The sequence below is a fragment of the Bison bison genome, unplaced genomic scaffold, assembly GCF_000754665.1.
Source record: "Bison bison bison isolate TAMUID 2011002044 unplaced genomic scaffold, Bison_UMD1.0 scf7180017864519, whole genome shotgun sequence".
Taxonomy (NCBI): domain Eukaryota; kingdom Metazoa; phylum Chordata; class Mammalia; order Artiodactyla; family Bovidae; genus Bison; species Bison bison.
In genome coordinates this window covers 20,400,125-20,414,632 of record NW_011495072.1, presented here as the reverse complement: position 1 = coordinate 20,414,632, position 14,508 = coordinate 20,400,125, and the positions used below count along the sequence as shown (strand labels likewise).

Sequence of the window (14,508 nt, the reverse complement as noted above, 5' to 3'; positions counted from 1 at the left end):
GGGACTGGAGGGTTGAGGGGGTGGTGCGCAGGGCCGGGGACTGGGGGAAAGGAAGGGACAGGCCCTGGGACTGAAGGGTGGGTGGCGGGGAACAGGCCATTGTTGGGGGGCAGGCGGGCGGGACGTGGAGCTGATGGTGATGCTAAGATCCCTGCCCTAGGATTGAGGATTCTGCGGCCCAGGGATGGTGCTGTGACCTCGGTAACTGGGCTTGGGTGCTTTTGAAAGCCTCAAGGAGTAAATCCAGAAAATAGGTCCATGTTTTCTCTGTTTAGCTAAAGTTGTCTCGTTTCCTGATGAGTTATATTTTAAAATGTTTCCCACCTCATCGGTCATTACAAGTACTCGGAAAGCTCGTACCAGCCGGCAAGGTAGATCAGGGCAGAACAGCTTCTGGGGCCAAACAAAAATTCCACTATTTTAAACCGGGCCTTTTTCTGCGTTCGCACGTTTTAGTCTCATAAAGAGCCTGAGATGCCGTATTTCCGGCTTTCATTCAGACCTCTAGGAAGCTGTGGATAGGACGAGGATTATCCGTTGTGAAGAGGGGAAAATGTTGACAGTTGACCGTGTTTCATCTGGAAGCTAGGCATACCACTAATTTAAGTCATGGTGAAGCCAAACTGATTCCTTTGTGCTTGTACTTTGTATATATTTCCTTCTAGCGGATCAGCTGTCTCTTAGTTTTTTATTCAGACTCCATGTTGAAATTATTAAAAAACAGTTACTGCTACGTGTGAACAGTAGTTCTCTTTGTCATGGCAGTAGTTTGCAGTAACCCATTTCATCAATAGGGAAATTAATTCATTAAGGCTGTGTTACGTACTTGATTAGTTTTCTAGGGCTGCAGTAACAAAATACCACAGACTCTGTGGCCTGAACAACCGAAAATTGATTTTTGCAGTTTTGGAGGCTGGAAGTCCAAGATGAAGGTGCTGGTAGGGTTGGTTTTCTCTGAGGGACCTAAGGGAAGATTCTGTTCCAGGCCTCTCTCTTTGCCTTGAATATAATCAGCCTCTTGCCACCTCTTCTCTGTGCTCATGCCTCTGTACATATGCCCTGCTGGTGTGTCTTAATCTTCCCTTTTTGTAAGGACACCAGTGAGAATGGGCTGGGGCTCATTCTGACTGCCTCTTTTAACTTAATGAGCTCTTTAAAGGCCCTATTTCCAAATACAGTCACATTGTGAGGTACTTCAGCATATGAAATTTAGAGGATCACATTTCAGCCCGTAACAGGTATGTACGTTACTCAGTGAAGTGCAAGTGAGACTGATGGCACTTGGGTTGTTTTATTAGTTTTACTCTTTTGTTTGCTTCTAATTTGCAACAATATTATCAGCATATGTTTTTATAGTTAAAGTAACATGTGGAAGGAACCCTTAAAAAGATACCTACCAGCAGGTAGTCCAGGTGCCTAAAAAACCAGAAGGACACTCTGGCACTTACTGTGGTTAGACCTTGCTGTTTTCTTGCCATTGCAGTTTTATAAATGTGTCATAAAGTGTGGGGATATAGGCAGTCTGAATGCACACGTTTTGATGCAGTATTATGACCTGAAGGCCTCAACATTTATCTGGACTGGAAATGATTCGAGATTTGTGTGATGGGCAACTGGAGGGGGCAGAAATCGGCTCAACAGAAATAACGTTTACACCAGAGAAGATCAAAGGTGGAGTCCACACAGCAGATACCAAGACAGCAGGGTATGTGTCACTTACATTCCATTTTACTATATGTTTTTGAATTAGACCTGGATACAGATACAGGTACTACCACTTCCTGGACAAGTTGCTTAACCTCTTTGAAGCTTGGTTTCCTCACTTTTAAAATGGACATAAAACACATTTCAGAGTTAGAGATCCTGTGTAAAGTTTCAAATACCTAATTGCTTATTAATTGTAGCTGTTACTGTAGTTATTACTGTACCTATCTAGAATTTTCTCTCATATATCAGTTCAGTCGCTCAGTCGTGTCTGTCTGATGCTTTGCAACCCCGTGGACTGCAGCACTCCAGGCTTCCCTGTCCATCATCACCAACTCCTGGAGTTTACTGAAACTCATGTCCATCAAGTCAGTGATGCCATCTAACCATCTCATCCTCTGTCATCCCCTTCTCCTGCCTTCAGTCTTTCCCAGCATCAGGGCTTTTCCAATGAGTCAGTTCTTCACATCAGGTGGCCAAAATATTTGAGCTTCAGTATTAGTTCTTCCAATGAATATTCAGGACTGATCTTTAGGATTGACTGGTTTGATCTCCTTGCAGTCCAAAGGGACTCTCAAGAGTCTTCTCCAGCACCACGGTTCAAAAGTATCAATTGTTTGGGGCTCAGCTTTCCTTGTAGTCCAACTCTCACATCCATACATGACTACTGGAAAAACCATAGTTTTGACTATACAGACCTTTGTTGGGAAAGTGATGTCTCTGCTTTTTAAAATGCTGTTTAGGTTGGTCATAGCTTTTCTTCCAAGGAGCAAGTGACTTTCAATTTTATGGCTGCAGTCACCATCCACAGTGATTTTGGAGCATAAGAAAATAAAGTCTGTGACTGACTCCCCATCTATACATCTTCTCTCATGTATAGTATAGCATATTTGTTTCTTTAGTTTTTATTATTCAGAAAATGAATATCTGAAAGCACCTGTACTTTTGTGCTTTGTAGTGATAAGTAGTCTTTGTGGTGTAGTCTGTTTAGTTCTTGGTTTGCAGCTAATTATGAACCATATTTTACTTTTAGTCTAGGTATTTTTGTCCTCTTAATAGAGACTTATGCAACTATATATAGAAATTTTTGTATGTGATCTTCTTTTTATCCTCATTGAAAAATGGATATTTAACAATTAAGTTGAGCCTTTATTATTTTCCAAAAATCTCTCCTTTTATTGATAAAATATGGAGAACAGTTTTTGTGTTTTCTGTGTTATTGGCTGATGGCTATTGTAAGCAGCATCTTTTTACCAAAATCTTATACATTTACTAGGAAATTTGATAAAATAAGGAATAGTATTGTAAATGTGATGCCAGTTTGTTTCAGAAATGACTGTTTCAGTAGATTATGATTTTTTTTAGCTTAAGGAAATGTTTAGTGACAATTGAGGTTTCAGTTATGATGTGAATAGATTTATGTTAAAAAAGGCCTCTCGTAGGCCTCAGGTGAAGGTTACCAAATGATAACTTTCTTAAGGGGATTAAACCATTCTGAAGTATCTTTATTTTGGGGGGCTCCAAGATCACTGCAGATGGTGACTGCAGCCATGAAATTAAAAGATGCTTACTCCTTGGCAGGAAAGTTATGACCAACCTAGACAGCATATTAAAAAGCAGAGACATTACTTTGCCAACAAAGGTCCATCTAGTCAAAGCTATGGTTTTTCCAGTGGTCATGTATGGATGTGAGAGTTGGACTATAAAGAAAGCTGAGCAGTGAAGATTTGATGCTTTTGAACTGTGGTGTTGGAGAAGACTCTTGAGAGTCCCTTGGACTTCAGGGAGGTCCAACCAGTCCATCCAAAAGGAAATCAGTCCTGAGTGTTCATTGGAAGGACTAATGTTAAAGCTGAAACTCCAGTAGTTTGGCCACCTGATGTGAAGAGCTGACTCATTTGAAAAGACCCTGATGCTGGGAAATATTGAAGGCAGGAAGAGAAGGGGATGACAGAGAATGAGAGGCTTGGATGGCATCACTGACTTAATGGACGTGAGTTTGGATAAACTCCAGGAGTTGGTGATGGACAGGGAGGCTTGGCATGCTGTAGTCCATGGGGTCACAACCAGTTGGACACGACTGAGTAACTGAACTGAACTGAAGTATCTTTCTTATTTCAGGCATTCTTTTGTACAAAAAGAGGGGAAAGTTATAGTTAGCCAACTATCTAAAACTTAGCGAACACAGAATCATAGAATTTTGAATCTGTAGGAAAGAAGATAGAAACCATGTATTCCAACCCTTCCTTTACTTTGTGAATGAGAAAATGAAGACGCAGAGGTCATTGAGTCAGGGTCAGAACTAGAATTAGAATCTAGACTTTCTGGCTTCTAATCCACAAGAATGTATGAGAAATGAGTTTAAAGTTGATAATCCACTTCCCTTCAGTAGACTAAAACAAGCTTATTTCTAGCAACAAAACACATCTTACATAAGTGAATTATAGCATTTTCATCCCTAATTGTGATTATAGTACTATGTTTTTTCAAATGTCTACCTTTGTCTTTGCAGTTCCTTGTGTGTATGTGCTTAGTCACTCAATCGTGTCCAACTCTTTGCGAACCTGTGGACTATAGCCCACCAGGCTCCTCTGTCCATGGGATGCTCCAGGCAAGAATACTGGAGTGGGTTGCCATTTCCTCCTCCAGGGGATCTTCCCTATTTAAGAGATTAAACCTGTGTCTTCTGCATTGGCAGGCAGATTCCTTACCACTGAGCCACCTGGAAATCCCTTGCAATTCCATACGTTTTTAAAATTAAGGTTTTCTTTACTCTTCTTAGACTCTGATTTTATTGGGTGGAAGAGAAACACTTTAACTGTATTGGGTTTCTCAGAGGGTATAAACAGAAGTTCAGCAGTTGTAAACCTATGGTTTATGGTAAACTGAACATTTCCAAGTCTTTTTCACTTGCCCCTAGGCTTAACTCCTAAAAAGAGGGATTATATTATATGCAATTTCTCTTACAGTGCCTAACATTACACAGTGTTAAGTATTTACTGAATTAATAAAATACAATATCAGTGATAGAGACTGTATAATTCAGTACCCATGCATCATTCCCATAGGACAGTTAAATGAAGGCTATCTTTTGGTATGTAGAGGCTATGTTGGCATTCCCTTTCAAACTATGCAGTCTGTGTATTAATATGATTGTTTTCTCCTGACTTTGGAGAAGGGAGATGATAACTCTTTTAGGAAATATGACCATTTTATTTCATAAAATGCTACATATTCTATAATTATTTCTTATGATTTCTCACATTATTTGATTCTAAGGACCAAAACAGTAGCTACCCTGGTGGCTCAGTCCGTAAAGAGTCTGCCTACTATGTGGGAGACCCGGGTTCGATCCTTGGGTCGGGAAGATCCCCTGGAGGAAGAAATGGCAGACCACTCCAGTATCCTTGCCTGGAGAATTTCAGAAGTGCCTGTGGGCTACAGTCCAGAGTTGGACATGACGGAGTGATTTTCACTTCACTTTCTAGAACCAGACAGAGTTGAGTTGTAGCAAGGATTATCTCCTGAGAAGTTTTTTTGATGTGAAATATTTGGCTGTCAGTCCTTTAAAATATTACTCTGTCTTATCACAAATGCCATGATGGTAGGAACTCTATCTTAATATATGGAATGATCCCTTGTGCATGGTGGAGACTCAGGTACAGTCATTAGAATATTTGCAGACCTTGACAGTTTTGAATGCAATTACATAAAGTGTTACTTTTAAGAATCCGTTTATAAAAACATTGTAAAGATGCTTTTATTTTTAATTCTTTTTAACTTATTTGTAATATAAACAAAAGTATTAGAACTTAACCTACAATCACACAGTGGGCTTCCATGGTGGCTCAGTGGTGAAGAATCCACCTGCAGTGCCGGAGATGCAGGATCAGTTCCTGGGAGGGAAAGATCCCTGGGAGAAGGAACTGGCAACCCGCTCCAGTATTCTTGCCTGGGAAATCTCATGGACAGAAGAACGTGGTGGGCTAACAGTCCATGGAGTTGCAAAAGAGTCGGACATGACTTAGCAACTAAACAACAACAAAGGTCATATAGCTAATATATTTAGTATTGGATTCAAACCCAGATTTGCTTATTATTTAAGGCCAGTTCCTTCTATTGTGAAATATCAAGCTTTCTTTTAAGATTTAGGATGTTATCATTCAGTCAGTGGGAGTGTCTTTTAACTTTAAAGTTGAGGGCATGTCAGTTGTTGAGAAGGCAATGGCACCCCACTCCAGTACTCTTGCCTGGAAAATCCCAGGGACGGAGGAGCCTGGTAGGCTGCAGTCCATGGGGTCGCACAGAGTCGGACACGACTAAAGTGACTTAGCAGCAGCATGTCAGTTGTCTGTGCTTCAGCTGATGGTAATATGTAGTAATGTCTCTTTCTTGAGACTTCAAAATGAAAACACAGCTAAGCCTGTTCTGCCTTCTCCTTAGGAGTGTCTGCCTCTTGATGCAGGTCTCAATGCCCTGTGTTCTCTTTGCTGCTTGTCCATCAGAACTCCGTTTGAAAGGTGGGACTAATGCTGAAATGGCACCACAGATTGATTACACAGCCATGGTAAGAGCTTTTGTTACTACTGACCAACTAAGAGGATCTCATATAGTCTTCTCAAACTCCATTCTCTGTTTAAATACATCCTGAGTGTTTTTGTGTACATACCTCTTTATTTCTTAATGGAGTCTGGTTCTATTGTGGGAGAGGATAATTTTAGATTGTGTGTTATATCTTAGGACAGTGTTCATAGTGAATTCTTTAAAAACCTCATGTACATTAGATTATTTATAATGCATATACCATATTTTACTTATCATATAAGTTATTTTCTGAATACAGGGATTATAATTTGGAAGAAAAACTCAAAATAAGAATTAAATGCTATGTTTGACAGGATTGGTGAGGATATGAAGAAATTGGAACCTTTGCACACGGTTGATGGGAATACAAAATGGTGCAGCCATCATGGAAAACAGCATGGAGGTTCCTCAAAATATTAAAAAGGAAACTACCATATAATCCAGCAGTCCCACTAGGTATTATCCAAAAGAGTTGAAATCAGGATCTCCAAGAGCTATTAGCATTCCCATGTTCATTGCAACACTATTCATAAAAGCCAAGATGTGGAAACAACCTAAATGTCCATCGACAGATGAAAGAATTTAAAAAATGAGGCATACAGAAAACTTATTAGAAAAATTTATTTAAAGAAGTAGTGTATGCACACTGAAAGATAGTCTCTGAAGGTAGTAGCCACTGTTAATAGTTTATTTCTTTAAATTTTCTTCAACAGATTTTCTATCTATACATTTACTATTTTTATGTATCTATGGGAATATAGGGAATAAAGCTAGGGATATACCTTTATCCCTATTTATCTGTCTATCTGGCCCACTACTTGTCCTTGTAAATAAAGTATTATTAGAAATTTTAAAAAATGTGTTATATATGTACAGTGGATGACTAGCATTAAAAAAGAAATTTTAGATTATGTGACAGCACAGTGGAACCTTGAGGATGTTGTGCTATGTGAAATGAGGCAGTCAGATAAAGACAGTTACTGACATGATTCCACTTACATAAGATAGCAAAAGAAGTTAAGTTATGGACTCAAAGAATGGAATGGTTACTAGTGGAAGAGGGAAACTGGGGAGTTAATAATCAATGTGGATAAATTTTCACTTAAGTAAGATGAATACGCTTTAGAGATCTGTTGTACACATTGTAAGTTTTTGTCAACAGTATTATGTTGTACTCGTAAAAATGCGTTGAGAGAGTAAGAGCTCAGGTTAAATGTTCCTACCATAATAAAAAAAATTTTTTTAAATAACTCCCATATTTTGATTATGAATTTTTAGAAAGTAAAATTCAGTATTGGCATGCTTATATAACTTGTGGGAGGGGAAGGTGGTATCATCATTTTCCCCTAGGTTTATTAAGGTGTAGTTATTTATACTAGAACTCACCTTTCTTAATGTGAGGTTCTTTGATTTCTGATGTATGGTTGTGAATCTGCCACCACAATGATGATAGAGAATTACTGTAAAAAAATTCCCTTATCCCTCTTTCTAGTCAGTCCCACCCCCTCTGGCCCTGGCAATCAGTGATCTGTTGTCTCATAGTTCTGCCTTTTTTCAGAGTGTCATATAAAGGAATAATACTGTATATATAGTCTTTTGAGTCTTTTTTTTTTTCAGTTATAATAGCATCTGTTTAGGGGGAGGAGAGTGGAGGAGGAATGGATTGGGAACTTGGGATTAGCAAATGCTAATTGTTATATGTAGAATTGATAAACAACAAGGTTTTACTGTATAGCACAGGGAACTATATCCAATATCCTGTGATACACATAGTGGAAAAGAATATGAAAAAGAATGCATATATATATATATATACACACATATAACTGAATCACTGCTGTATACTAGGAATTAGCACAGCATTGTAAATCAGCTCTACTTAAATAAAATAAATTAAAAAATACATCCGAGAGTTACCCATGTTGCTTGTATCAGCAGTAAAAGCTAAATAGTGTTCTATTATATGGATGTTTATCTGTTCATCAGTTGAAGGACATTTGGACTATTTCCAGTTTTTTGCAGTTACGAGTAAAGTTACTGTAAACACATCCAGGTTTCTCATCTGGACATCAGTTTTGGTTTCTCTTGGGTAAACAGCTACAGAGGATTTGCTCAGTTGTAACAGTGAATTTATGTCTGACTTGATCAGAAACTGCCAGATTGTTTTGGCATCCAAGGTGGCTTCGTTGTTTTGCATTTTCACCAACACTGTAGGGGAGTTTTAGCTGTTTTTCATCCTTCCCAGCACTTGATATTCTCAGCTTTTAATTTTTTTTTTCCATTTTAATAGATGTTATAGTCTTTTAAAATTCAGTTTGATGGGATATATAATGAAAATTAATCTCTGTTCACCTAGCAATTTCACTTTAAGGAAATGACCCTAATTAAACATTATAAAATGCAGCAAAAGATAATGTTAAAGGTATTAGAGCAGGGTGCTATGTACTATAATTATTGTTATATATATAGTTATATAATAATGAAAACTTGGAGAATGGTTATATAAATTATGCTGGATTGCCATGTAATCATTCAAATTTTTTAGGAGGAATATTTTATGATGTTGGGAAATGCTTTTATTTATAATGTTAAATGAGGGAAAAAGCATAAAATATTGTATATGTAGTGAAATTTCAACTGTATAAAAAAAATTGAGAGAACAGGATGGAATGCTTTTCAGCACCCCAGATTTCTTATGGTACGTTACATTAAGGTTAGGAAATGGCTTCTGAAGTAAAACTGCAAGGATCAAGAATCCTGAGTTCTGGGTTTTGTTATGTTTTTTTTTTCTCATTAGATAGGCTTGCACAGCCCTTATTAGTTAAATGTTAAACTTCTAATTTTAGCTGCATGTCATTTATTTTATTTAAAAAATAGAATTAGCCTTCACATTTTTATATCACTGTTTATCTACTGTGCCTCATTATAACCTCAGTACAGAGCACATTTGTTTACTAAATATACTTGTTGAATCAGCAAATACTGGTATTTAACAATAAATTGATTTTTCAGGTTTTCAAGCCAATTGTTGAAAAATTTGGTTTCACATTTAATTGTGACATTAAAATGAGGTAAAGTGCTTATTTCTTAACCCTCTGACCCATTACTTGTGCTGAAAATAGTGGAAAAGTTAGATCCTGGAGAACTGTCTTTCTGTAGTCCATTTAATACATTTTTTATAGGAAATAGTAGTATTTTGTGGCTTAAAACAATAAACAGCAGGGGTGTGGGTACTTGGAAGCAGCTGCATGCTATGTTTGATGTTTGTTTTGGCAGAATATTTTTTGAGGGAATGGCTGCACCCAGTGTGGAGTTATCTGTGTCGGGCACAGACTGGGTGCTCACTGTGTGCAGACTCCTGGAGTGGGGAACTGCAGGGTCCTGAAGGGGCTTCTCTTCCACCATGCAACCAGAATTCTTTTCCTAGGAGACACATTGGGCATTCAGGTTATTTCTCTTATAAGGCTTGCCTTCTGCCACAGAGTAGCAAGGCCACATTTCTTGGTTCTTGGTGTGGCATTTAAGTGTTTTGCAGTCTTATTCCAGTTTACCTTTCTAGCTATATTCTCCCTCCCCTCCTTTCAGCATACCATGTATTCTAACTACATGATTGCTGCCATTCCCTAAATATACTTTGTACCTTCAGACTCCCATACTTTTGTTCATGTTTTTCTTCTTCTAAAACTTGGAAATTCTGTATCTCTTGAAAATGAAACTTGTAATTTCTTGTGTGAATTGTCAGTGATTGTGCCTCAGTTGGAATTCATAGTTGCACCTCTGTTTTAGTCCTCTTCACAGCCTGACGTGTGTTCTAGTTACACGTGAAGCCCATCTTACCAGATGGGGAGTTCTTTGTGGATAGGAGTATTGTCATTCTTATCTATGTGTTCTTAGCATCTTCTGGACAAAGACAGTAAGTAATGTGAGTCAAAATTTTATTCAGAGAAGGCAGTGGCACCCCACTCCAATACTCTTGCCTGGAAAATCCCATGGATGGAGGAGCCTGGTAGGCTGCAGTCCATAGGGTCGCTAGGAGTCGGACACGACTGAGCGACTTCACTTTGACTTTTCACTTTCATGCACTGGAGAAGGAAATGGCAACCCACTCCAGTGTTCTTGCCTGGAGAATCCCGGGGACAGGGGAGCCTGGTGGGCTGCCGTCTATGGGGTTGCACAGAGTCGGACATGACTGAAGCGACTTAGCAGTAGCAGCAGCAACAGCAAAATTTTATTAATGGTTCAGCTACTAAATATTCATCATATATTTATTGAGCACCTATAATGTGCCAGACATTGTTTTAGGGCACTGGAATATAGCAAGAAGAAAATAGACCAAGCTGCTATCATTAAGTAGCTTTTATTCTAAAACAGCACTGGTTGAATAGAACCTTCTTCTTCATTTAGCTGTCCCGGGTCCTAGTTGTGGGATGTTAGATCTTTTAGGTGTGGCATGTGGGATCTAGTTCCCTGTCCAAGGACTGAACCCCAGCCCCCTGCATTGAGGGCATGGAGTCGTCTTAGCCACTGGACCACCAGAGAAGTCCCTGAATAGAATTTTCTGCACTAAGGGAATTGTTCCCTGTCTGTCCAGGATGATAATCATTTGCTACATATGACTGTTGAGCACTTGAAATGTGGCTAGTTGGACTGGGGAGCTGAGTTTTAAATTTTATTAAATTTAAATAAGGAATTTTCTGGCAGTCCAGTGGTTAGGACTCTTCACTTTAACTGCTGAGGGCACAGGTTCAGTCCTGGATGAGGAGCTAAGATCCCCTCAAGTCTTGATGTGTGGCAAAGAAAATAAATACATAATTTTAGCTCACTATTGACCAGGGATTTTTGTAGAAACCTAACACCTGTGGCTGGCAGTTTTTATTTTGGCTGGATAAAAATTAATTTTGTTATTTTACTAACATTTCGTGGGCTATTACATTCAGTAGTTACACCTGACACACCTGTTGAGTCTTCTAGTTTTTGTGAAATGTTGTCTGCAGTCCACTCTTCTGTAGAAGCAAAGGAGCATTCTCTAGCACTAGGAGTTTCATTTTCATTTTCTGTATCAGAATGAATCACTAAGATTATTTATTGGCTTTTGTCTGATATTCACATTGTCTGAATCAGAACTCTATTCTGAGGAACTATCCTCTTCTGAGACACTAGTGTATATGTCATGTGGACAGTCAGAGAAAGTATCTGCATAAAATTTACCAAAAAATTTTTCACTCAAAATTTCATGATATGTCATTTTCAAAAAATTTACATGTATAATATTCATAGGGTAGAAACAAAAGCTTAATGGAGCAAAATGTGAATGATAACAACCATCACAAGTTGTATAATGAATCCTTCATCAATTTTAAGCTCTAACAGCTTCACACACTAATGTTAATTGTATCACTCTCTAAAATGAATTGATAGGCCTCTGGTAAATACTGTTCTGGTAACAAAAGATGGATTAACATATCTCTGGTCAATAATGGGTTAAATAGTCACATGAACTGGAGTCTTTCTTGCCTGGGAAATCCCATGGACTAAGGAGCCTGGTGGGCTACAATCCATGGGGTCACAAAGAGTTGGACATGACTTAGCAACTAAACAACAACAAGCCCTGAGTCTACCATATGGGAAAGCACAAATCTAAAACATTATTTAGAAATGTAAAACATGAATTATATAGTTGGTATTACTCACATGTTATTTTATTGTAAATATTGAGCTTTATTTTTTTGTCATGCAGTCAGTTTATGTGTTTTATCATACTTTTCACAGGGGCTACTACCCAAAGGGAGGTGGTGAAGTGATTGTCCGAATGTCGCCAGTTAAACAGTTGAGCCCAATAAATTTAACTGACCGTGGCTGTGTGACTAAGATATATGGAAGAGCTTTTGTTGCTGGTGTTTTGCCATTTAAAGTAAGTTGTCTGATTCACTTTACTGTATAAAGTAACACAACATTGCAAATCAACTATACTCCAATAAAAAAATAAAATAAGGTATCAAAAAATAAAGTTGTCTAGATGATCTTAGAAGTATGTGTTTGTCTTGATAAGTATTATATCATCTAAATTTTGAAATTATTGAGATAATTTTTAAATAAATCTTTTCATTGAAAGTTTTTCTTAAAATTCTGTGCTTACTTTACTCTTTAAAATTGTTTTTATATGATGCATGTAAAAATGATTAATTCTCTGTCTTTGAAGGCTTGAAAGCAGCTGTCAAAATAAGTATTAATTTATTCTATTTTTTTGTCTTACCAAAATAGGTAGCAAAAGATATGGTGGCGGCAGCCGTAAGATGCATCAGGAAGGAGATTAGGGATCTGTATGTTAACATCCAGCCTGTTCAGGAACCTAAAGACCAAGCTTTTGGCAATGGAAATGGAATAATGTGAGACAATATACTTTTTCCTGGATGTTGGTTGAGGGCACCCTGAAATAGTTATCCTATTTTGATAAAATGTTTGTCATTTTAAAATTTGTAGTTTTAAGGCATATTTTTTAAGGGTATTCCTACCTAAAACAACAGTATGATGAATTATGATAATTTTATTCTGAATTTTTTTCTGAGGATGGTTTACTTTTTACTACACTATCAGAGCCTTTTTGTTTATATAGTGAGCTTAAATGTTTAAGCTAATCAGAAGTTAGCCTTTGAAGATTATCCTATGAGAAATATTTCCAGTTGCTTTTCTGTATCTCAAGTGTGAATTCAGTTTACAAGTAAATATTAGATGTAGCAAAGGTTGACTTAGAAAAGAAATATTGTATATTTTCCCATTAGGAGTTATTAAGTGTTATAAAAATCCTTTAATATTTTTAAAGAATAAAACTATCTTTTGTGAATATTTAACTTTTAAACTCTTTTTCATAGCTTCTATTAAGGAGTTTAAAGTAAATGCATTTTTGCATATAATACTGTTCTGAAAACTATTGATATAAAAGAAAACCAAACATCTCTGTAGAAACACATTTACATTTAAGATTATCAGTATAGCATGCCTCTGAAATGGTGTCACTTAGTGCTGATGACATGATTTCTGGGAAGACCATTCCTTACCTGTGTGTGAATCAGAATCTGGTGTGACTTCTTGTCAGAAGTGCTGAAAGATACTAATGCCCTGATGAAGATGGAGAACGCTAATCATGTTGCTCTCTGTATGAAGAATTTCACTTTTGCAATATCCTAGCCAGATCTAATGCTGTGTATTTAACAGTCACTGTTCTCCTGTGTTGTATTTGCATGTAATACTAGAATATTTATAGCACAGATAGTAATACTGTTTTTCCCTTATACAGCATCATTGCCGAGACGTCCACTGGCTGTCTGTTTGCTGGATCGTCGCTTGGTAAACGAGGTACAGATAAATGAAGGGCACACTGTTCCCAGTTCTGGTGTACAATTCTTTAATCATTCTTTAATTATCTGTCAGGATTAGAATATTATAGAATTATGGATGACAAGTTAAAAAGGAAATGGTTCAATTCAGTTCACTTCAGTCACGTAGTTGTGTTTGACTCTTTGCGATCCCATGGACTGCAGCACGCCAGGCCTCCCTGTCCATCACCAACTCCCGGAGTTTACTCAGACTCATGAACATTGAGTTGGTGATGCCATCCAGCCATCTCATCCTCTGTCATCCCCTTCTCCTCCTGCCTTCAGTCATTCCCAGCATCAAGGTCTTTTCCAATGAGTCAGCTCTTCACATCAGGTAGCCAAAGTATTGGAGTTTCAGCTTCAGCATCAGTCCTTCCAGTGAATATTCAGGACGGATTTCTTTTAGGATGGACTGGTTGGATCTCCTTGCAGTCCAAGGGTCTCTCAAGAGTCTTCTCCAACACCAAGTTCAAAAGCATCCATTCTTTGGTGCTCAGCTTTCTTTATAGTTCAACTCTCACATCCATAGATAACTATTGGAAAAACCATAGCTTTAACTAGACGGACCTTTGTTGGCAAAGTAATGTCTCTTCTTTTTTAATACTATTGTCTAGGTTGGTTATAACTTTTTTTCCAAGGAGCAAGCGTCTTTTAATTTCATGGCTGCAGTCACCATCTGCAGTGATTTTGGAGCCCCCCAAAATAAAGTCTGTCACTGTTTCCACTGTTTCCCCATCTATTTGCCATGAAGTGATGTGACTGACATGATCTTAGTTTTCCGAACGTTGAGTTTTAAGCCAGCTTTTTCACTCTCCTCTTTCACTTTTGTCAAGAGGCTCTTTAGTTT

The 14,508-nt window shown here is 37.8% G+C and overlaps 1 protein-coding gene across 1 annotated transcript in view; it reads left to right on the top strand.

The window, feature by feature from the left end:
* The window catches only part of RTCA (RNA 3'-terminal phosphate cyclase), a 29,807-nt gene that overhangs the window by 705 nt on the left and 14,594 nt on the right, over positions 1 to 14,508 (top strand). Inside the window, 6 exon segments of the mRNA XM_010830983.1 lie at positions 1,562 to 1,705; positions 6,148 to 6,271; positions 9,301 to 9,359; positions 12,058 to 12,199; positions 12,550 to 12,674; positions 13,583 to 13,641. Coding sequence (XP_010829285.1) covers positions 1,562 to 1,705; positions 6,148 to 6,271; positions 9,301 to 9,359; positions 12,058 to 12,199; positions 12,550 to 12,674; positions 13,583 to 13,641 — 653 coding nt within the window.